At 35.1% G+C, this 26,288-nt stretch overlaps 1 protein-coding gene and 1 long non-coding RNA gene across 4 annotated transcripts in view; one reads left to right on the top strand and one right to left on the bottom strand.

Moving 5' to 3' along the window:
* Positions 1-13,391, top strand: part of LOC125663819 (protein arginine N-methyltransferase 5-like) — a 44,642-nt gene extending 31,251 nt beyond the window's left edge. For 2 of the 3 annotated variants that reach the window (XM_048896202.2, XM_048896203.2), the window contains 6 exons: positions 2,356-2,531; positions 2,678-2,796; positions 4,620-4,713; positions 6,840-6,956; positions 9,883-9,947; positions 13,010-13,391. In XM_048896202.2, coding sequence (XP_048752159.1) covers positions 2,356-2,531; positions 2,678-2,796; positions 4,620-4,713; positions 6,840-6,956; positions 9,883-9,947; positions 13,010-13,162 — 724 coding nt within the window. In that variant the 3' untranslated portion in view covers positions 13,163-13,391. The remainder of the gene's footprint in view (positions 1-2,355; positions 2,532-2,677; positions 2,797-4,619; positions 4,714-6,839; positions 6,957-9,882; positions 9,948-13,009) is intronic. The other variant, XM_056154397.1, reaches the window with a different exon arrangement.
* LOC125663820 (uncharacterized) lies at positions 3,030-25,543 on the bottom strand. Its single transcript, XR_007365653.2, has 3 exons — positions 22,287-25,543; positions 19,371-20,842; positions 3,030-3,428 (listed from the first exon to the last, which is right to left on the bottom strand). It is a non-coding gene; the product is annotated as an uncharacterized LOC125663820 (long non-coding RNA).
* Positions 25,544-26,288: the final 745 nt, after the last annotated feature.

Raw genomic sequence — 26,288 nt, 5'->3', positions numbered from 1 at the left:
TTTCCAATTGGGAAAAATAACGACATTTGCTTGAAATTGGGGAAAATGTTACATACAAAGAAGTAGGGAGAAAACCAATCCTGAGTGGTCAAAGTTTGAATTACCTCATTCATATAAGCATACATCTGTAGGTCAGAAAATTAGTTTTACTTAACAATTTTGAAGCAAGATTTGTAATCTGGGGGCCTGTGAAGAAGATTTATGAACAATTACTATTAGGCTACTCTGCTTGATTTGTTTTCATTGTTTGGAAATTTCAAAGCAAAATTGGGGAAAATACCTGCTTTTCAGCATTGGGAATAGCCTTATTTCGGCCCCCTACAGACCTTAAAAAATTTCCTAGATAGGTCTTTGGAATATGACCTTAAAAACTGAGTTGGCATGAAAAAAACACTCACTGCTACATGGTAAAATTTGTGGTACTTAAACTACAGCTGGTGAAGACTCCACATCAGTAAAACACTATCAGATGCAACATAAAACAATAAACAAACAAATAAATAAAACACTCAATCAAATGCGACATAAAGCAATAAGGCCATTTTTTTTTTTTTAAATTGGTTTACGGATTTCAAAATTTTCAAATCTGTTCGGAGGAGGTAAAAAAAAAAAATTCAAATGACAAAATGTTAAGTAATAAAAATGAACTTGATTTATTATCAACTTTAATATTCTCTTCACTGTCAACTTAAGACGGTGGTATATAGCAACTATTGTGCACCTTGGCAACAATGCTGTTTCCTTCAAAAATGTTATTTGTTTATTAAATTAACTTTCTATCATTATCAAATGTCCATTGTTTACTGTTTAGTTATGTAAATCCCAAAATAAAAGAACCACATCGTTTTTCCATTCAAAAGATGGCATCCATGACGTATATAGGGACCTGAAGTACTAAAATCCTGACTGACCTTACCAAGCATATATCTTGTAAAAAAAATTTACTTTTAAGTTTTAAAGTCTTATTTATGAAGTCAAGTAAAGTTATAAATAAATTCATGAACCCGATAAACATTTATTAAAAAATTCTGAATTTTTTATAGGTCAGATCAATTTATTGTTGGTAGTCAACAAATTTTATACAATGAATGAATTCAATAATGTTAAATATGTTTTTAACCTCCTTCAATATGAAGAATTACACATATTAATTATGAAGAATATTTTTTTAAAACTCGTTAATAAGAATTTAAAAGTGAATCCTCGGCAAAATGTATGCATGGTAAGGTCAGGTAGGGTTATACTTGTTTAGGTGATTAGTGCAACCCAATGTATGTCATGGATGCCATCTGAAAACAAGTGTTTGTTTTTATTTTGGGATTTACATATCTAAATGGTATGCAATGCATAACTAATGCTAATTAGAAGTTAGTTTTATAAACAGATAACATATTGGAAGCAAAAAGCATTGTTACTAAGGTGCAGAATAATTGTTAGCACCGGCTGAAGTTGACTGATATTCCACACATGAATATTATGGACTGTCCCGAGATTTCGAAGGAGGCATCTGTCCAAATATCCAGTCCAGCGGAATCTATTTTCTTCTTTTTTGGGGGGGGGGGGGTTGTGAAAAGGAAAAATTACAGCGTCGGAAATATAAAAAGGAGTGAAAAACCATTTAATTTTTTTTCCAACATCCCAAAAAATCAGTGCGGCGGATCCGTAAACCAACTCAATAAAAAAAAAAAAAGGCCTAAACAAACAAATAAATAAAACACTTTCAGATGCGACATCAAGCAATAAACAAACAAATGAATAAAACACTATCAGATGCAACATAAAACAATAAACAAACAAATAGATAAAATACTATCAGATGCGACATAAAACAATAAACAAACAAATATTAAATTTCAGGATAATTTGCTACAAGTGCATATGGGTATACATGTATTTGTGTTTGCTGTCAAGGGACAGTAGAATATAATTTTACAGTATGTGTGTTTATTGTTTGGAAGTTTTGATCTTTGTATTCTTAGTGTAACGTAAAGCACTTTCAAGTACTTTTTAAGATAAGGCACTAATACTCTGGATGGTACTCTACCAAAAAACAAAACAAAAAACAACTTTAGCTACCTATCTTTAATAATTATAGTGTTTTATTTTGATAATTTTACAGATATAAGATCTTATGTCATACTGTCATTTAATTGTGTTTTATTGGTGCATTCATCTCCTTACCCTTGTAAAACGCTTTAGAGTAATTTGTTTTACATAAGGCGCTATATAAAGTTTATTATTATCAAGAAGTTAAACAACAATAATTACAACTCATCGTGAAATTTGAACAAATCAAGTTGATAAGAGATAAAATAAGTCTTGCAACAGTACAATTTATATTGTGTATATTTTCAGACTGGAGAATATGAAGGATGAGATGTGGGGGGACCTCGTTGAGGTGGTGTCATGTGACATGAGGCAGTGGGAGGCACCAGAGAAAGCCGACATCCTTGTCAGCGAGCTCCTGGGATCGTTTGGAGATAATGAACTCTCCCCAGAATGTCTGGATGGAGCTCAGAGGTTTTTACAGGGTAAAAATTTGATAATTATCAGGAATTCAAATGAAAGATACAAAAAGATTGAATCAAACAATAATGAATGCCATCTACAGTCAACTAAAATGGAAAAACTTTCAGTATATGCTAATTATGTGTAGGATGTTTGTAACACTTTTCAGATGATGGCATTAGCATTCCTTGTGAATACACATCCTACTTGTCACCTCTTCAGTCAGAGAAGCTGTACAATGAAGTCAGAGCATGCAAGGACACCACCAACTCCAACAAGCCCTTCGATGTGGGTATTCAAGGAGGGGGGGGGGGGGGGTTAAAATATTTTCTGTTTCCCATTGATTTCTATAATGAAATAGTATTACATGATTTTAACCCAAATTATAGTTATCTCTTTTTGTTTTGTCAGTTGTAAATCAACTTTTATGAATATTCTTAAAAATATCTATGTTATCATTAAAAAAATTATTTAAAAATGATAACTTTTAAAAATTCATCAGAAGGTAGGAGAAGAGACAATATTATCATTCACAGTTCTTTTATATTCTGCAATTTTGAAATAGAAAAACTCATATAAGAACAAAAACTCTGGCATTCTGTAGCTCAGTTTTTGTTACTGGATAATCATTGAAGTGTCTAATGAAATAACACAACATTTTGAGTGAACATGTCATTTATTATCATGATCAAACAAATGACATAATAAACCAAGTTCAAACAAAATGAAGTAATAGACCAAAATATACAAAATTAATTGACTGGGACAATTTAATACAAACAACCGTTTACTAATTGTGTACTAGGTTTGCAAATGAGCAAATAAACAATGTATATTACACAAATTGATCCCAGCTAATATACACCTTAAAAATGCTAATAATATCAAGTGTCACACTATAAAGGCAAGGCTGCACCATACTGCAAAAGAATACATACAATAAGATATTATACTACATGTATATGCTAATTAAGCATGGAAATCATGAAATAAACCATTAAAAAGGGGTGGAGGAGGGGTTGTGGAGGTTTCTGACAAAATTCTGCTTATTTTCAAACAAATGGTGAAAGCTTCAAGTGACCGTATTACTGTTTTCTGATTGGCTAAGAATTGAGGGGCACTTATAGGAAAATTTGAAACACAATGATATTGAGGTACTTTAAGGAAATATGTTCTTTGTTTTGGTCCATTGAATTTTTGCGGAGTTATAGCCCTCTGACTTAGAAAATAAATGCAAATATACAGTTTTCCATAATTTTTGTCTTGCTTGGAGATATTTATTTGATGTTTGGTACATTACCATGACAAGTTACCGATCAAGTCTAGTCTGTTTAATTTTTGCGGAGTTATGGCCCTTGGACTTAGAAAATTAATGCAAATACAAAGTTTTCTGCACTCTTTTAGTAAGGGGTGAGATCAAAAGTTCAATATCTGACAAAAAACTAAATTAATTCACATAGTTTTCACCAAAAAGTGTAATCGGTGTCAGATGAAAGAAACTTGCTTTTATCCCCCTTCCTTTAACTATTTGAATTTAGATATTTATCCAACATCGATCTTTTGATCTCGCCCCTAATGCTTGCAGATATTCATTTGATGCAGTATTTTGGACATTGCTTTACCTGTCAAGTTACAGATTAAGTTCAAATTTACCTGTCAAGTTACAGATTAAGTTCAAATTTACCTGTCAAGTTACAGATTAAGTTCAAATTTTGTGACTTGTGACAAAAATGGAATTGAATCTGTCAAATATGGCTTTTATTTTGTGGGGCCTGGTTATTCTTTGCATAAACTGTTGATGTACGATTATTCACGCAGAATATTATGCAGACGACTTGACTTGGGGTCGATAGGGGACGTGTATTGGGACCAGTAGGGGACATGTATTGGGACCAGTAGGGGATGTGTATCGGGACATGTATTGGGACCAGTAGGGGACATGTATTGCTATGCAGTACTAACAAAATGCTTGCTCACAGCATATTTTGAATTTTAGTTTTATAGCAATGGTCTTGATCAGTTGTAAAACAAGGGATTTTCCAATAATCAAGTTCATGCACACCATAATTGATTCGATGATTAATGAATATACTTTTTTTTATTATTTTTAGCACAATTTTGAGACACCATATGTGGTCAGACTTCACAACTTTCAGATGCTTGCTCCTCCACAAGAAGTGTTCAACTTCAAACACCCAAACAGAGGTAAATAATTTCAAAATCAAAACAAACTAAATAGGAAGGATGCCGTGTCAAACCAACTGTCTGAATGAAAGTACACAGAACAGGCAATACATTGTTAGCTCACCTGAGCCAAATGAGCTTTTCTGATCAAAACTTTCTGTTGTCTGTTGTTAGCGTCGTTGTCATAAACTTTTCACATTTTCATCTTCTTCTCCAGAACCACTGGGCCAATTTCAATCAAACTTTTTACAAATCATAGTAAACTCCTAATTATTAGATAGTGATTTAAGATAGTCAGACATTCACACTTCGACTACCCCAGGTGGTCACTGTGTAAATTTCCTGATCTGTTTACTTCATTTTTCATATTTGAATAATGGAAGAAATATGTGATTAATTTCGTTAGGAAAACTCCATTTACAGACAGCCTTGGTCTCAAACATAATTTAAACGAAATTTATCGTAGCAATGTTAAAACAGCTAGGGTAACGGCTTGGACAGAGTAAGGTAACCTAAGGCAGAGTTCAGCAATTAAAAAATTGTCAGTTAATTTGTCATATAGCTTGAGTGTTGTTAGATCTCATTCATAAACTGCCCAGTGTTATCAGTTGTTCCATGTACTGCTCAGTGAACATTCTAAAATCCCTTGATAATGATCACCTATTGTCAAAATTCAGAGAATTCTAAATTACAGTCCATGTACTTTGATGGGGGGGGGGGGGGGGGGGGGGGGTGTTACTGAATGAATGTAACAGAGTGAGAGTTCATCTTGGTCTTTACCTTCAAAAAAAAAATCTTAAAAGTAATTCCACCCTAATGTAACATAAGATTTTGCAAAATTGGTGATTTATTTAGATTTATGCATGATAGGAAGTTCAACATGAATTGGTGATTTATTTAGATTTATGCATGATAGGAAGTTCAACATGATTTTTGTTGGAGTCTTTTCCAATAGTTGTTGTAAAAATCTTGTGAAAATATGTCAAAAGACTTAAGTTATATATGAATGATCAATATGTTTCAGAATATTGAATCAAAGGGCAATAACTCTGTTTTCATTGGTCCATTATGTGATAGATTTCCTTTATTTTTCACTGATATTTTGTAAAAAATTGTTATTAATACTATTATATCATTCAAACGAGTTTTGTGACATTCTGATAATGCTGTTTAAGGAAAGTTGCATTTTTCTGACGTTGATACATGATTCTATTTATGTATGTCTTGCATCTTAAAAAATGTGATGACCTATATATTTTATTATGATAATTTATTAATTTTTTAACTCTAATAAACAGAAATAAATACATTTTTTAAATACTTTTATCGGATAATAATGCGAGTATGGAGTTACCGTAACTAAAACAAAAGCTGATTGTATATTTTGAATTTTAAAAATTTCAATCTGAACAAAAATTTTCCAATCTTAAGGGATTGGGATCCTGTCCCAAAAACTGCTGTGACAGCTCTGTCTGTGAATCAAGGTTATTTGGCCAAGTCAAAGTCATTGGACCAAAAAAAATAAAGAGATGAAGATGGGATGACCATTAGAACTGTTACTCAACACAGAAAATGAACAGTGTGTTTGGACTCAAAATCATGGTCATTTTGGCAAGATCTAGGTTATTATTTAAGTCATAATATTATCATGCAGAATTGATATAAATTATCATCACCTTTTGGGACAAAGTTTGACATGTGTTCTTCTTTATGTGTGATACTCAGTTACGGCCCGTTGTTGTCTTTCATGTCAGAGTTTAGTTAAGTTTTATTGATATTATTAGGTTAATAGATAGTTTGCACACAAACAATGCTGATCAGATTTCAATGTAATGATGTGGCAATCAACAGAAAAATCTACACCAACAATTTTCTTCAACAGTAACATACATTTGTATGTGAGGCTTTGAGTTTATATTAACAGTTGAAGTTTGGTATCTTGAACATCGATATCTCCAATACCATAGATATGTCAAAGTGAGTTGGAATTCCCAACTACATTTTCTGTATATATTTCAACCTAAATATCTCGAACTGTTGAATATCTCAGGAGTGTTTTCGCAGCCCCATTGAGTTTGAGATAACAAGGTTTGACTGTATTTATATGCATTGAATTTTTTTTTAAAGATTGCATGAAATTTTTGCAGATGCTGTTATCGACAATACTCGTTACGCATCGCTGGAGTTTGAGATCAATCAAGACGCTGTCCTCCATGGATTTGCTGGTTACTTTGACACAGTTTTGTTTGACAAAGTGAATCTCAGTAAGTGAAAATTAATTGACCACAACTGCATTATCAAATTTTACCAGAAATACTATAGACATTTATGTGGAATGATGCAGAGTTTCAGATTGAAATCAGGAAGTATTTATAACAGGGTTCGAAATTAACTCATGTCCGTAAGTCCGAGACTAGTAGAAAACGTGTCGGACTAGTGAACTCTCTATAGCACTAGTCCGTACGGACTAGTGAAAATCCGGAAATCAATTTTGAATTGGTAAAGATTTTAGCAAGATTTGTCTGAGTCTCTTAGATGTTTGAACTTATGGTTGATTACCTGCATGGTCAGGTGTTTGCCTGACTATGACAGTCTGATCTTCCAAACACATGGAGTGCATTTGAGACCACCGTTCTTCGAACGTGCACACATTGTCAAATTCCTGCCGATTCCGAACGCCGAGTACACATCACGAGAACGTGTTCTAGGTGCAAGAATTGCAAGTAGTGTGGTCGGAGAACATGCATGTTTGTATGCACATGTTCTCGTCATTCACGACTCTAACACTGTAGTTCATAACACTATAGCTCATGACTTGGTCAATCGAGTGAATTTTATTGACTTTATTGATAAAATTTCGAACTCCTGTGACTCTAAGGTCTGAACACCAAAACAACAGGAACATCGATCTCGAACGCACTTATGGACGTTTATCAAAGGATTAACTCGGAGGTTAATATTGTATGCTTTTGAAGATCTTGAATGCGAAATAAAATATGGTGGTCTCTTTTTCTTTTGTAGGTGTCAGAAATTGAATTGTTTGCAACTGTGATGTGTTTAGTTTGATTAAAATGAAGATCATTTTTTGATATACTGGACGGACTAGTGAAATGCTTTGCGGACTAGTGAACATCAATAGTGACTAGTCCGTACGGACTAGTGCTTGAAAAAGTTAATTTCGAACCCTGTATAAGCCACACTAACTATATACCAGAACAGTAATTATAGGCCAACCAATTTTAAACAAGATTTAGATCATCACCTCATTATGTAATTCATATTATCATTAAGTGAATGGGGAAAAAACCAATACTGACCATATATGTAATGGTGAATCATGTATTTTATTTAGAATATGTTTTACTTGAAGATTTTGTTTTCCAAATTTCCAGAGTTTCCTTAAAATCAGTCATCATGTATTGATCCATTAATTCAAACTTTTGTTAAGTGATCTTTATGACACTTAAGAAGGGGTGGGTAGGGGTCAGTGTTTGATTCTGCACAGAGAACCCCTATAGATATAGGGAAAGCCAAGTATTTTGAAATCTGAGTATGTCATTCCAGGCGTATCTTTCATTTCAACAGTTATTAGTCATTGTACAAGTCACTAAAGTAGTTCATTGGTTAGATATTGATCATTGTACAAGTCACTCTTCACATGAAGTAGTTCATTGGTTAGATGTAGATCAGGGAGCATATTCTTGTTTTCTTTTTGGTATATGTGGCAAAAGGAGTGATTAGAGTAACCGAAATCTTTAAATTTAACCGAATTCCCAGGAACTAAGGTTGAAGGAAGATTAACACTGTTGGTCCTATTGATATAAATATGTAGAACCAATTGCTTTTGTTGGTTATTTTGTGTCCAAAGAGTCAAAAAATGTTGCTGCCATTTTCAATTTTAGATTCTTGCATAACATACAAAATGTACATGTATTTGATTTCATAACACAATAACATATCAAAAATATTTCTTCATTTTTACTTTTATGAAGGCCTTTAGCTCTAGGGAAATTATGAAATAAACTATTATAACAGAATTACACTGTATTTCTGTGTGTTAGTGCTTCATGAAAAGTATGCCGATGTGAAGCAATGCAGTTCATGCACTCGGGTATGGGTCAACTATACGAAATTTTAGTATATGTACTTAAATCTGGTTTATATTTTAAAACAATGCATAAAAATATAAACATTAAAATGTCTTTCTTTGCTGTTTCATCAGGTGATGAAGATAGCAATTTTACATAACCTACTTATGTGGGTTATGAATTTTTTCTGCAATGCTAGCTTCCTTCATCACCCAATGAAACAACAAAGAAAGCATTTTATTGTTTAAATGAACAGTTCACATCCCTGTTTAAGTAACACAATCAGCTCGGAGGTGTCAATGAATCAATTGAAAATCAACTGTTGATATTAATATAAGCACATTCTTGCTTACACTCACTGCTTTAAAATGATTCAAAATAAGTTGCAGTATTGCTTATGTATGTATTAAAACAATTATTTTATAGCCACCATACATTATGTCACCTATCAAATAAAAACACCCCAAAGATATGAATTACATCAAATATTTTAGTGAAATTCAGAAAGTTTTTGACTATACTAAATGAAAATACAAAATTGATTTTAACAAACGATATGTTTCATCAGTATTTTGTTAAAACTTGTATTCAGGGATCACAACTCCTAAAGGCATAGGCACATTATACCACTTTGGACAAAGAGATCGATTTCAAAACTAACATTCACTCCACAAAGTGTTTTGTATATAGATGTATATACACCGTACATGTCCACTTAAGCTTACGGTTCTTGGAGATTTTGGTGTTTAGTTTAGGATTTTGGTTTTTCATTTGGGGATATAGGTTAGATTTAAGGAGTACAGCTATTTGTAGTATCGTAGCAAAAGGTTGCAACAGATCTGTATAAGAATTTGACAGAAGGTGTACTTTTAGGAATAAACTACCAGTATCATTTTATATAAATAATATTTGGAAGCAGGTGTGCATGTTTATGTTGGTCCTGAGTTTTTAGCAATGCATTAGAAATATTTCCACAGAAGCTGCTTGTCGGATGTACATGTGTGATATGGATGTCTTACATTCAATTATATGTAAGATAAAGTATGGGTTGTTGTATTTAGTGCATGATTGCACATGATGAATTAAATGATGTATGTTGCAGGCATTCACCCAGACACGCATTCTCCAGGAATGTTTAGCTGGTTCCCAATTTTGTTTCCTATCAAGGTGAGGAGATTTGGCAAACCATAAACTTTGATATTAAAAAGTTTTCTGCTTGAATAGCCAATAGATTTTTATATCAACATGATTTTAAATTTTTAGCTCACCTGTGCTATAAGCTCAAGTTCACATGAGCTATTCTGATTAACTGTTGTCTATATGTCGCTAAACACATTGTTTACTTCTCCAGAACCACTGGGCCAATTTCAACCAAACTTGCCATAAAACTTCATTTTGGTGAAGAATTTTCAAAGGAGAGATAATCAAGAAATAGATAAATTATGGTAGCATCTTTTATAAATCTTAACCATTTGGCCAGAAAGGACAAAAGCTGAAGCTTGATCCTTAAAGAATTGGATTCAAAACATTTTCAAGTGGCCCCCAGGAGTTGGATGGGGAAAAATTATGGATCAGTTTACATGGGGATATATTGGAAAAAATATTTTTAATTTTCTTCTCAAGAATGATAGGGCCTTGATAAGTCATATTGATATGCAGACATCCTCATGTAGAACAGATGCACGTTTTTTTTTTAAATCATGGTCCTGGTGGGTAGGGTGGGGTCACAATATGAGATCAAAGTTTCATATTGGATATATTGGGGGGGGGGGGGGGGTTAAATCTTTTTTCGCAAGGAAAAAGGACGAGACACAAAAATGGGGATAACATTTTATATGATAAATGAATTTAGGGGAATCCCTATATTGTGTGGATTCAAGTTGGGTTAAGTTTGGAGAAGGACATCAAACTTGGTACACTGGTACATCTTAAGGAGTATGACCTCTATTGATTTTGAGGTCACATGATCAAGGGTTAAACTGGCCATAAGAATATACTGTCCGCTCAGTGTCTTAAGAACCCTTTGCTTGACAGACATCAAACTTGGTACACTGGTACATCTTATGGAGTATGACCCCTATTGATTTTGAGGTCGCCTGGTCAAAGTTCAAGTGTTAAACTAGACATAATATATTGTCTTCTATATTTTAAGAATCATTTGCTTGACAGACATCAAACTTGGTACACTGGTACATCTTAAGGAGTAGATGACCCCTATTGATTTTGAAGTCACCTGGTCAAAGGTCAAGGGTTAAACTGGACATAGTAACATATTATATTTTAAGAATCATTTGCTTGATTGATAACAAACTTGGTACACTGATACAGCATAAGGAGTAGATGACCCCTATTGATTTTTAGGTCACTTGGTCAATCCACTCTGGACATAGGAAGATATTGTCTGATCAATATTTTGAAATGGTTTGGCACTACTATCAATTAATTGATGCATGTTTATAACCCTTTTCAATTTTGCACCATGCAGGGCATACATGTTTTACAAACACTTCTTGGTTTTTTTTATGCCTCCGAGATCGAAAATCGGGGGACAAATTGTTTTTGTCCTGTCTGTCATCCTGTCTAATAACTTTTGAACAGCGAGTGCTAGAGCTTTGATATTTCACATGAGTATTCCTTGTAACAAGACTTTTCCGTGGGTACCAACATTTTTGACCCTGTGATCTTGAAGTTTTACCTACTTTTTGAAAACTTTAACCTTGTTAATAACTTTTGACCAGTGAGTGCCAGAGCTTTGATATTTCACATGACTATTCCTTGTGACAAGACCTTTCCGTGGGTACCAACATTTTTGACCCTGTAACCTTGACCTTGGAGTTTGACATACATTTTGAAAACTTTAACCTTGTCAATAACTTTTGAACAGTGAGTGCTAGAGCTTTGATATTCCTTGTGACAATGCCTTTCCATGGGTACTAAACCTTTTGACTTTGACATTTGACATACTTTTAAAAAATTTGACATTGGTCATAACCTCTAAATGGTAAATGTTAGAGCTTTCATATTGCACATGATCATTTCTTATGACAAGATCTTTTACTGGTACTAAGATATTTGTCCTTGTGACCTTGGCCATCTTTGGAATTCACCATTATCAGGGGGCATTTGTGTTTCACAAACACATCTTGTTTTGTTTTTTTTGGTGTTTTTTTTTTTTTACATTCCATGTATTTCATTGTGTATAGCAATTAGCACTTAGGTAGACCCTAGCCACTCCAGGCAAATAACATCTGTCTTGATTAGGTCACCCCTTCTTTTCCAGTAACTGTATGGTCATGAAATGGGTCTTTCAAAGTTCCACTAAATGCACCTCCTACACAGAAGAGCCCTTATCACTGTCATATTTTAGCATTTATATTGATACATATAGATATTGCATAAATGTGTTTTCCTGTATGAAAATCATACAGGAAGTTAAGAGACTCTGAACAATATTAATAGTGTTTTGTAATTGTCTGACATAATATTGTATGTGAATGGGAAAGTATTGCAGTGTTTATATGTCACCATAATTCACAAAACTTATAAGTAAGGATTGATATATAGGGTTTTTCTTTAAAACGTGTTGTATGAATGAGAAAGAATTTTAAATTATGATAATGAGCTAAACAAGGTGCAGGACTGCATGATTTTAAACTTTTCCAGATGAGAATTCAGGATTTTGGGAGGGGGCATCAAGACCAAACAACCATTAACTGGCAAGGAAAAAGGAAAACAAAAAATTTTGAAATTTATTTTTAAAAGATCAAATCTATCAAAAGCATGGTGTGACTGGAAGAGGTATGCCCAATGACCATGGACCGTGTAAGATGGGTGTTAGAACTCAAGGACACTTGTTACAATGAGAAAAATGGATGCGTGGGTTGATATACATTTATTTTGGCTTAGTTTCATTGTGATAAGTACAAATATAAAATTTCTAAAATATAAGGGACTGGTCTATTTTCTATGATGTTAAAAAATTTGAATATATTACCCCTCCCTATGTACATAGTAAAACACAAACACAGCAAACAGGCTTATAATGATTTCATACTTGCATTGAAATGATTTTCATCACCCTGTAGTTTCAGAGATAAACTATTATGAATTTGTTTTGGGGGGGGGGGGGAATGATTGTTTACAGGAGACACATGAGACATCTTCCAAAGACCGAAAAATTGAACTCTGTGTAATGGCCCAGTAAGCATTGTCTGGTTGTTGTATTTCAGACCCCGGTTTATGTGAAGAAGGATGACCGTATTGTTTTACACATCTGGAGAAGCTGTAATGCAAAGAATGTTTGGTATGAGTGGACTATCGTGGAGCCCTCTGTCTTACCGATCCACAATCCAAAAGGCCGCTCCTACACTATAGGCCTGTGATACAGAAAACCATGTCACAGAAAAATAGCATCACTTATGTTTTATTACAACATTTGTTTTCATTAAGTCTTTCTACAAAATACAACAGGGAATTCAATTATTATTTACATTCTGGAGACCAGCTAAGTTTGATAAAACTTTATTACGTTGTATACATACATATGATTTACTTTTTGATGTTACAAATATGGTAGATGAGTCATTCATATTAAAGTTATAATTGAAGGTTTATTTTGTTGTAAATTTGGTTGGATTTTGGTGTGTGTGTGTGTGTGTGTGTGAGAGAGAGAGAGAGATGAACAACTTTACTACAGATTCCTGACAGACAGTACTGGGAGATTTTGATTTCATAGCAAGTCAATTCATATTGAAATATTTCGATACCATGTTCAAAGGGAAGAATTTGTATTTCTTTCTATATTTCGAGTTATTCACTAAGATTGCCAATGACCTTGCGATATGTCTAGACAAAGTTGAAGGTCATTTGGACATTTAAGATTACAATTGTTTTGAGATGGTGCTGTGTACTTTCCAAAGGATGTTGGTCCATAATAATTTCGTAAAATGTCAGAAGACCGTAACGAATTTTAAAAAAAAAAAAAAGGTATTACCTGATTTTGACTATGGATAACTCCATTCAACTGATCAAGATATAGGGCTCACGGCGGGTGTGACCAGTCAACAGGTGATGCTTACTCCTCCTAGGCACCTGATCCCACCTCTGGTGTGTCCGGTGGTCCGTGTTTGCCCGTATGTCTGTTTTGTGTTGCTTGTGGAATTTGTGAGATTGATCACTGTTCGTTATCTTCACCTTTCACCTATGCATGTTTAAAAAAAAACAAGATCTAGGGATGAAGCAGTCTTGGGGCCCGTTTTACAAAACTTTTCTGAGGCTTAATTTTCAACATTTTAAAAAATATTTTGCATTTGGAGTGAATGACCTTACAATAAACCGGAAAATTCCAGTATGTAAAGTTCGTCGTAAGTTCTTTTGTAAAAATTCTAGAAAATGTTTTCTACACTGCTTTAGACCGGATTGATAGACACCGTTATTACAGGGAACAAATCACAGTTGTTTAAGCTCCGCTGGTATTTTTTATTAAAAGAAAGGTGAAGATAACGAACAATGATCAATTTCATAACTCCTATAAGCAATACAAAATAGATAGTTGGGCAAACACGGACCCGTGGACACACCAGAGGTGGGGTCAGGTGCCTTGGAGGAGTAAGCATCTCCTGTCGACCGGTCACACCCGCCGTGAGCCCTATATCATGATCAGGTAAACGGAATTATCCGTAGTCAAAATCAGTGTGCCCAGAACGGCCCAACAATCGATATGAAACACGTTAGACAGCATTTGATCCAATGATAGGTTGTATTGACGAACTAGATCGTTATAACGACCATAAAATTTGCGAAATGCTGACTTCAGTCGAGACTGTTGAAACCCCTGTACCATCAACTTGTTTGTCAGTAGCTTTTCTCGAATTCATGTGTCGGTTGGTAAGATAAAACGGGTTTTGTAATGAAGTTCTACAAGTGGGACTTCCCTCTCTTTTTTCCGGTGAGCAACCAATAAGATATCTTTAACAATAAAGATAAGATGACATAGAACAGAATCCCCGTATCGGGTGTTGAGATCTTGAGGGAAATATGTGTGTCACTTTATAACATCTTATTGAAGAAACACGGCGACGGTATTTTGTGAGAAAATTATTCACATCCGTAACGGAGGAGATTGATAAGATACTATAAACATGAACAGTACCTGGTCATAAGTGAGGCATCATTTTATATTTTCACTATATACTTCATTAAAAAATGCCTTTTGAAAAAAAAACCCAACTTATTGCAACATTGGATCATTTTTATGGATATGATATTTAAAAAAGTACAGAATTAATTATAGTTTCGTCACGTAATTTCAAAATAGTTTCATCTGTAGGTGTTGCGGTGAAATCACGCGTCAAATGCAAAATTGAAATTTTACGGCACAGATTTGTCAAGAAATTATAGTATTTTGAGGTTGAAAATTTTGCCTTGATGATTTTATAAACTATTCTCAATGATTATGGTATCACAATTTGTTTACCATCACAGGAAAAGAAAAGTTGAACAATTTTACATAATAAGTGAAAAAATCATGAAATTAGGGACTAAATTGACCTCGCAATTTATTTTTATAAAAGTTGTTGATTCAATGAAATATATAGCAAATAAATGAAATGATGACTTGCTTATGGCCAGGTACTGTAGCTAGTCCGTTCCCGTGCGTTGCTTGTTTGGTTCATGTGAGCTTTGTTTGAGATGACACCGGTCATTTCATATCTTGTACTTCAAGACAGTCAATTTTTCAGTTCCTAATACTTTAAAAACAAAACAACGGACGATGTCCTTAACTTCTTGGCTTTTAGCCAAGTGGAAATAACAATAAAGAGAGTATATATATACATACACAATCTATCTTGCAGAGAAAGATGTTTTACAACAATGATTTGCGTACAAGTAGATTATATACGTCTTGCTTGACAACAAGAAAACAATTTGTGTTTTAAACTGAAGTATCTTATTGCACATATTGACTTTCTATTCCATAGAAGACTCAAAACAGTGCGTCCCGTGAGGATCTGGGTTAGAATAGGTCCTCAGTACCCCCTTGCTTGTCGTAAGAGGCGACTAAATGGGGTGGCTCTTCCGATGAGACCGCAAAGTCCCTTGTCACAGCAGGTGTGGCACGATAAAGATCCATCCCCGTTCAATGGTCATTAGCGCCGAGTATACGTGTAGGTCTAGATTTTGCATCCCTTCACCGGCAGTGCTGACGTCTCCATATGAGTGAAATATTCTCGAGAGGGACGTTAAACAATATTCAATTAATCAAAACAGTGCTGTGATGTAAATTTAGAGAGAGAGAAATAATAATACCCTTTATTCATACAGGATTGCACAATTAGTTGTATAAACTAGTTTACATTGTGGTCCTGTCTATAACATATATACATATCGAGAACATGGAAATATCACAATTTGTATACTTACAGATAAGAACTAAATGAAAAGAGACAATAAACACACGAGTATCATTGAGTGTCAAAATAATGTTTTAGATAGGCTGATTTAAAAGATGTGGTAGTTGTACATTTTCTTATAAAATCTGGTAATGAGTTCCATAAAATTGCTGCTGAAATGATAAAAGATCTTCTAAAATATTCTGTTTTTGGCTCTTGTAACATAGATAAAATTTGTAGAGCTCTGTCTTGCATTTCTTGTGTTTACCTCATTCACAAATCTAAAAACATGTTACTACTCTGGAGTCATATGATGTAAAACTTTAAACATAAGAATAATTTTTCGATAAATAAAATAGTCAATCAAAAGCATCCATTTCAAATTTGATAGAAATAGCTCCTGCCACTGGTTGTCAAGGGAGTGTGTCCCCATACCAAACCAGGTTATACTACAAAAATAACCTGTGTTACTCAATTTGAATTTGACCAATCAGAGACTAGAATACAATAAGAATTAAATTATTTGTACATGTACATGTATGTATATTCATGTATGTATATTTCGAATAAAAAAAATTTAAATCGTTTTATCATGCGCGAACGAATACTGGACTACTTGTATATATATATATATATATATATATATATATATATAAGTTGAAAATACACTAGGGTATGAACTGCAACGCCTCACGCCCACATACATATACTGGACTACTTACATATATATATATATATACTGGACTACTTATATATATATATATATATATATATATATATATATATATATATATATATATGAAATGTAAATGTAGATATTAGAAGAAATACATTTCATTTTTTAATAAATACACAGGACTATTATGAACTGCAACACTTCATGAAGTACACACATGTATGTGGGCGTGAGGCGTTGCAGTTCATACCCTAGTGTATTTTCAACTTAAATATGTCATGCTCTAACCTACTTTAGATGTGAATCCAGGCCATTTGGCCACTTACGACACTTTATGAAATACCGTTTGTACAAAGCATGTGTACTTTGACCAATCGGACTGAATTTTTATGTAGAGCTTAGCTCTTTAATTATGTATGCTTATTACAAGTAGAGCACTCCAATACATGCAGGAGATAAAAGAAAAAAATATGATGTACATGTATATGTATTTCAGATGTTTATTAAACACGAAAACAGATGCTTGCCTCCGATTTTTGCGCTGGTGCAATTCAAACTAAACTGTCACACAATCAGGCTGACTTTTAACTGAATGTATTACAAAGGATTTTGTTTCCGAGCAACTTCAAATTATCCCGAGTGAAATTGTCAGTCTGTTGAATGCCCCAACTTGCTTAATGTTTATACACAGTATGCGCTAACACAGCAGATACTTCGCTGTAGTTCTTCCTCCCGCTGAGTGGATCACTGATATCGCCGCAAGTAATATGCATGCCCATTTATTGAAGAAAGTATACAACGGGTTTGAGAGAAAGAGAGAGAGCAAAACAGATCTTTTATTTTATCCACTCCGATATTTGCGCCATCAGAATATTGGAGCGAATCTGGTTTTAACCAGACTGGAGAGAGAGAGAGAGAGAAGGTGCATTCACTGAACTAAAGCTGGTTTCATTCATAGATAGAATAGATAGAAAGATAAATATTAGATAGAAAATAACATAAAACCTAAGAAAATGATCTGAATCACTGCTCTGAACTATATTAAGGCTATAGAAGTTAGAAATTTCCTAAATGCGGCGGTGTATTAGTAAACCCGATACCTAGTATTATTTTAACAAACAAGCTATTTTCTGCTACATATAACGTCCATGACTTTGATGTTCTATTAGTACACCTAACTAAGAAAGAATTTCTGAAAAAGGTACTTTCAAAATGATGATGATGTGACCCCTTTTTTTTCTTAGAAGCATAAATCGTTAAATGAATAACACTTTGAAGGTAATAATTAGCTTCCGAGTTAAACAGATCAGTGTAATTCGCCATCAGACTTTCTAAGCAGTATGATGTGTGACTAAACGCTTTTCTTTGAATCTGTCATTACCTTCGCAGTATACATATGCGATTTTCCTTGTCGATCAAAGAAATGCATTTCTGCTAGTGTATGAATTTAGATTTTGTACAAGGAAAAGCACTTCTGTTTTCAAAAGCCCTACATTATAATGGAGCTACTTTAGAATGTGGAAATGGTTCATTCTGAATCGGAATTAGACACGTGACATGAAATTGATGATACAAAACAAATGTTAATCGTTGGTAATGTGTATTTCCTATTGTATTTTCCGTTATAAAGAAATAGTGGTTTCCTGTCTTATATATGCCCTTTCACAAGAAACGTCAATTGAAAATATAGAAAACTGATATCGGCTCTTGATTCACCGTGCATTAAGGAATATATATATATATACACACACATGCATCTCAAAACAAAAGTTTTAAAACATTTTTTTTTCAAGATATTTTGTATTATATTCTTTCAAAATTTGACATTGCATAAATTTAACATGATAAAGTAACTATCGGCCATTGACGCCAGAAAACACAGGCTGGTCGACTATCTCTCAGTGCTCAAGCCCTTGTGATAAAATTTTGGTATGATAGAATAGTTATTCGGGTGAGAATTATTTTGCCAACCATGAGACGAGAAATAATGTCCTCGGACTAAAGCTATAAGCAACAGGCCCTGTCAGTCCCTTGGTGAGAACTTTTGCTAGAGATAACAAAATGATTACTGTAAACCAACTTTTATTCGCTTGTGGGTTTTTTTCGCTAGGTTCGCGAATGTTCCTCGCCGCGATACAAGTCCTTTGATAACTCGTATTTGTTAAAGATTATCTTCGTCGCGAAAATTAGTCGCTGCGAACCATGCAGTCTATCACCTGCTAATCGTGAAACAAAGTTATCGAGAATAAAAGTTAGTTTATATCATTCCCCTCCCAACTCGATGAATCGTTTTATGAAATACTTTGATGGTATGTGTAGCATAAATTGGTGATTGAAATATTTTAACGTTTTGTGGAACATACATTGTAAATAGTTCATTGAAACGGTTCAACGTGTGTTTTCTTTACAAACCTTTGGGAATTTAAAAATTTATATTGAGATGCCACCAGCTGTAGGTGGCGAACAATAAATTTAGACCTAGGTTTAGTGCTCATGCGTGCCAACGCCTGCAGCGACACTTACTTGACTTATTCCTGTTGACTCCCGGTGGAGCATAGGGCTGCAACAACACCACGCCAACGGACTCTGTTATGGGCTGCTCTCTTCAGCTGAGTCCACGTCATTCCGGCTTCCTTCATTTCGCTCTCGACGGATCTTCTCCAGGACTGTTTGGGCCGTCCTACTTTCCTTTTTCCCTGTGGGTTCCACTCTAGTGCTTGTCTTGTGACGTTGTCAGTTGGTTTGCGGAGCGTATGTCCTATCCAGCCCCATTTTCTTTTCTTGATGTCCTGACCTATTGGATTTTGGCTGGTTCTTTTCCATAGTTCTACGTTCGAGATCTTCTCCGGCCACCTGATGTTGAGGATGTGGCGCAATCACTTGTTAACGAATGTCTGTATCTTGTTGGTGATGGTGTTGGTTACTCGCCATGTCTCGGATCCATAGAGGAGGACTGCTTTGACATTGGTGTTAAAGATGCGGACCTTGCTGTGCTGGGATAGGGGTCTGGAGTTCCAGATGGGTCGTAGGGTGTTGAACGCTACCCTTGCTTTGTTGATCCGGCTCCTAACGTCCTCGTCCTCGACCTCTGCAGCGACACGGGACCTCCGTTTTCAAAGTCATATTTGTAAAACTCGAGTGATTCTTACTTCTAAATACGGAGTGTTTGGCGAAGGAACAATCACTGCTTATGTTGACGCGACCATGGCACGAGTGGGATTCGAACTCACGACCTCCAGATCACAAAGAGAACGTTCTACCATTGAGCTTCTGCGATCGGTAAGAATATTCAACACCTTGTGTAATAGAAACCGGTAACTGTTCAAACATTTTGACGTTTTTAAAATATAAGCCGGAAATTGAAACACTTTGACGTTTTGTATAATATATGCCGGAAATTGAAACATTTTGACGTTAAGTGTAACATTAATCGGTGTTTGGAACATTTTGACGTCTTCTGGAACATTAAACCCGGACTTGAAATATTTTGAGTCTTGTGTAAAATAAACCGAAAAATCGGTATATTTTGACGTCTTGTGTACCGGTTGCGGTACCTCAGTGGTAGAGAGTTCGTTTCGTAACCGGAGGATCGTGAATTCGAGTCCCGCTCGTGCCTGAGCGCATCAAATATAAGACGTTAACATTGGTAGTGATTGCTCCTTCGTCAAACGTTAAGGATCTAGAAGTGAAAATTACAGGTCTTTCGGGTATGATCTTAAAAACGGAGGTCCCGTGTTGTGGCAGGCGTTGTCACATAAAAGAATCTTCACGGTATGACTGTAAGCGCTAAATATAGTTCAAAATTTGTGGTACTTCACCATGATGTGTTGAGCGTGGTGTGTTCAGTTGAGCGAGTTGTACCTGGTTTCGGGTAGTGGCGTGCAGAGTCGTGGAATCAGGCAACAAAGATGTGAATAGGGAACGAGAGGGTGTAGGTAAAGGAATATTTTCGACAATTTGAAAATTGATTTCATACCGTTCTTCTTATTTTACACCTGGAAAACACACAGGTTATATCAAACCATTGAAATATAAACACCGACAAACACGTGTGTAGTGCATGACAAACGTTACAAAGAACACAGGTACCATAAAGACTAATGAAAACAGAGATAAGATGACATGAAGCGGAGGCGCTCTGATAGAAGCTCTACTGGAACTGATTGTGAGTTGTCTCCGAAACGAATACACCGCAGAACAGTACACACTCACCCTTACCAACGAATTGCATGCAATAAGTTCTACAAGCGAAATCATAGCGAACTCAAATGAAATTCTAAATGCTAGACCTGAATCAGCTGATATTCAACAATTGCCCAACCAAATGCAACCACCGCCCAATCAAATGGCCAATACTCAGATAGCAGACTGAGCACATATACCGGTAGGTAGCACGAATTTACAGCCAAATCCCCAATTCTGTATTCCATTGGAGTACCCCCAGAATTTCTGCACATTCTTTGAATGTTGAAAATGGAAGGTGCAAAAATTTACCTAGAACTGAACACAAATGCTCATTTTGTAACTTGCAGGAGATAGAAGACGAGGTTCATTTCGTTTTGATATGCCCAGCATTTTTTTTTTATCTACTTGAAAAATATATTAAACCTTATTACTATAAAAACCTTCCTTTTTCAAACTTGTACAACTTAGCGTAGATAAGTTTAAAACTATTCATAAGCTTTGTCAGTATTTGATGAAAGCTACAAAACAAAGGGAAGCATTATTTGTTAACTGTCATTAATGATGTTTCAGTTTTCGTTACTTAAATTTATTTCTGTTCCTAAACTTTTTTCTCTGATATTCTATATGTACATATGGTAATAAGTCTGAATCCTCTGTCATTTTTTCTGTATTGTACACAATGTACCTATGAGCCACAGGGCTCCTTTGGTCAATAAATAAACAACCTACAACTGGTGACGTCTCAATATGAGTGAAAATTTCTCAACGGGACGTAAAACAACAACATAAAACCGAGAATTGGTAAGTTCTGACGTGTTGTGTAACATAAACAATAAATCGAAATATTTTTGCCGTCTTGTGCATTTATAGTAAACCAGTGATTGAATCATTTTGAACTCTTGTGTAGCCTTTGGTATCGGTAATTGAAATATTTTGACATCGTTTTGTAACATAAATCGGTAAATAAAATATTTTGTGTAAGATAAACCACAGGCACCTGAAGTATGGATATTACTACCCTCCCCCCTTTTTTTCATAATTTTTTTTTTGGTGGCAATAATTTCTCTGAAATGTATGAATTCCCAGTCTATCTCATCCCTCTTTCGATTCATGTAATCGTTTCACGCTTTTTGTAAGCTTTAAAGATTGGCCTTCTACCGGTATAATAAAATACACAAGGTAAGAAACAAAAATTTGTAAACAAACAGGGGGTCCCCATTTCCGGGCACATTTTCCAAGTAATTACAGCGTTACCTAAGGAATTTTGACGAGCGGCAGGTCGGGGAGATGTCATACTACAAGTCTCTTCAACTCAAAACCCATCTCATCTCTTTTATTTGACACAATCTTGCGTGCATTGATCGGACAGGGCTTCATCTCTTCCACTGGCAGCCAAAAAGGAAGTCACAGAGTACGAATTTATAACGTGTCGTGTGATTGGTCCGCGAATAATCCCGAGACCCTTCGGATGATCCCGAGACTAAGCAATGTCTTTGCGAACCAATCACACGGCGCGTACAACAAATTCGTACTCTGTGACCTCCTTTTTGGCTGCCAGTGGAAGAGATGAAGCCCTGTCCGATCAATGCACGCAAGATTGTGTCAAATAAAAGAGACGAGATGGGTTTTGAGTTGAAGAGACTTGTAGTATGACATCTCCCCGACCTGCCGCTCGTCAAAATTCCTTAGGTAACGCTGTAATTACTTGGAAAATGTGCCCGGAAACGGGGACCCCCTGTTTGTTTACAAATTTTTGTTTCTTACCTTGTGTATTTTATTATACCGGTAGAAGGCCAATCTTTAAAGCTTACAAAAAGCGTGAAACGATTACATGAATCGAAAGAGGGATGAGATAGACTGGGAATTCATACATTTCAGAGAAATTATTGCCACCAAAAAAAAAATTATGAAAAAAAGGGGGGAGGGTAGTAATATCCATACTTCAGGTGCCTGTGAGATAAACCGGTAAATGAAACATTTTGACGTTTTGTGTAAGATAAACCGGTAAAAAATAAAACTTTTTGACGTTCTGTGTAACATTGTACCGGTTCTGTAACATCGTAAAGATATGTGTTACACCATACAGGTATAGGTACTATTTTTAGAACGTGCAACATGGTAAACCGCTCCAACATGCATTACATGCCTCTATACATATTGTCAAGAGTTAGAATTATCCAAGGATATGCTACATCGTCTTTTTCCAACTGCCTTCTAAAAATATTGTCAAAGAGGCCTCAAGATTATCAAACATTTAAACCACTTAGGAGTATGTCTATTTGAGTATAGTTCCACTTAAATGTAGACCTGTTTCCAAAGTGTTTTGAATAGGGAAACACTTTCGACACAACGAAATACAAAAGACTGTTTCGTGGAAATAGGGTATGGGCATACTTTGATTTTTGAAGCACTTCAATACAGGTCATCTCTGATTAGAGTAACACGGAAGTATTGGTATGGAAAAAAAATATTCTAGGAACATAAACATTTCCTTGTCCGTCCTTTTGTAACGTATTGGCATTCACTGAATGTTCTACAATTTCACAGTCTGTCGATATGACTTTTTATAGATTCCCATTTAGAACTTTATCAGACCCCCATTTTGATTTTCTAATCAAACATATACATCAATAAATGAATTTGATTTCATACATATATTTCTCTGATTTTTTTCATCGATTTAAAAAGTCTTTGATATTTTATTTAATACTGTTTGGATTTCTGATAGCGGTATCAATTAATTTGTTGGGTCTAATTACTTATAATGGAATCATACTTCAAATAATGGACATCAAGCTGTATATTCCATAGTTATCCTTAACAAGAGTACCGCAAACGGTACATAATACGCCCGTGGAATGCTTACATAGGCTGTTTTTCTTGTGCTATAATTTGTATAACTTTGCTTCAGGTATTATCAGCCATCATGAGGCTGTGACAAACTTTCATATGAACAAAGGGTCTTAGCTTAAAAATCTAGATTTCCTCAAAATGGACCAAGTTCAACAACCTGTAATTTTTTCAAAAATGGAAGAAAATCAAAATCCTTCCCCAGATGCACATCTTCAATACCCATACAAACACTCCACAAAATAAGATGGTCCTCACTTAAAAACTGTGGGAGGAGTTGGGCGGACAAATTATGTACCCTCCATAGAATATTAATTTCCAAATAGACCAAGTTCAACAACCTGTAATTTTCTCAAAAATTGTAGAAAATCAAAATCCATCCCACATGCACATCTTCAATACCCATACAAACACTCCACAAAACAAGAGATGTTTGTAAAACACATATGTCCCCCATGGTGCAAAATTGAAAAGGGTTATACACACACATCATTTAATTGATAGTAGTATCATCAATTCAAAATATTGAGCAGACAATATCTTCCTATGTCAAGAGTGAATTGACCATGTGACCTAAAAATCAATAGGGGTCATCTACTCCTTATGCTGTACCAGTGTACCAAGTTTGGTGTCAATCAAGCAAATAATTCTTAAAATATAGGAGACAATATATTACTATGTCCAGTTCAACAATTGACTTTTGACCTCAAAATCAATATGGGTCATCTTCTCCTGAAGATGTACCAGTGTACTAAGTTTGATATCTGTCAAGCAAAAGGGTTATCAAGATATTGAGTGGACAGTATATTACTATGTCCAGTTTGACCTTTGACCATGTGACCTCAAAATCAATAGGAGTCATCTCCTCCTGAATATTCACCACTGTACTAAGTTTGATGTCTGTCAAGCAAAGGGTTCTTAAGATATTGAGCGGACAGTATATTCCAATGTCGAGGTTGACCCTTGACCTTTAAACATGTGACCTCAAAATCAATAGGGATCATCTTCTCCTGAAGATGTACCAGTGTACCAAATTTGATGTCTGTCAAGCAAAGGGTTCTCAAGATATTGAGCAGACAGTATATTCCAATGTCCAGTTTGACCCTTGACCTTTGACCATATGACCCCAAAATCAATAGGGGTCATCTACTCCTTAGGATGTACCAGTGTGCTAAGTTTGATGTTTTTCAAAAAAATGATTCTCAAGATATTGAGCGGACATTATATTCCTATGTCCAGAGTAGATTGACCCTTGACCTTTTGACCTGAAAAACAATAGGGGTCCTCTTCTACTCATAACCAACCCACATATGAAATATCATTATCATCAAGAGAATGGTTCTCAAGATATTGAGCGGACAACATGTGGTCTACCGACCGACAGGTGCAAACCAATATGCCCCTCTTCTTTGAAGGGGGCATAATAAGAAGGCTCTCACTTGAAAACTGTGGGAGGAGTAGGGCGGACAAATTATGTACCCTCCATATAATAATTATTTCCAAATAAAGGGGCAAAACTCCTGGAAAAAAGGTCGAAATGGATCAAAATTACAGTATGATCTAGAGTGACCCACAAAGAAGCTACACAGCAAGTTTCAGCATGATATGTGAAAGGGAAATGAAATTATAAAGAGAAAACCCCGAACGGACGGACGGACGGACGTACAGACATCACTGTACCATAATACGTCCCGTCTAAAGACGGGCGTATAATAAAAACGGAATGAGAGAAACTCATTGGTTATCATATTTACCTTGTTTTGGCATGTCGCTCTTTGTCTATGGAGGAACTACATGCAGGTACATGTAAGTATGCCAACTACGACACGTGTTTTAAGTTTCATCATATAGTATATATGACTTGACAATCAGATAACTAGGATTGTGGTCATGTAAATGTTGAGAGCAGATGAGATTATATGGAATGGAGTACTTCAAAATGACTACATAATTTAGGGTGTGCAAAAATAGAAAAAAAAGATCGGTGTAACGAAAAACAGGGACTTTCCAGAAGATTTTGCCAGAGAATTCTCCTAAGACCGTCACGTACTGAAACAAACTTACATAATTGAAAGATTTACTCATACAACTTTTGAATTCATAGGGATAGTGGAAATAAATGCTTACGATACGCGATATTTTAAAATTCATTCCTACCCAATACCAATCCAACATTACCAAATAAAAACAGGAAAATTCTCATTTTGTATATAAGGTAAGACATTGTATATTATGATACAATGAATTCTAATTCTTGGCGGAAAAGGTGTAACAGTGATCAATCTCGGGAATCCTATAAAGAATACAAAATTAAGAGAGAACAAACACAGATCCCTGGACACACCAGAGGTAGGATCAGGTGTCTAGAAGGAGTAAGCATCCCCTGTCCACCGGTCACACCCGCTA

Source organism: Ostrea edulis, chromosome 1 (genome assembly GCF_947568905.1).
Source record: "Ostrea edulis chromosome 1, xbOstEdul1.1, whole genome shotgun sequence".
NCBI classification, from domain to species: Eukaryota; Metazoa; Mollusca; class Bivalvia; order Ostreida; family Ostreidae; genus Ostrea; species Ostrea edulis.
The sequence above is the reverse complement of the archived record's forward strand: the minus strand, read 5'-3'. Positions and strand labels throughout refer to the sequence as shown.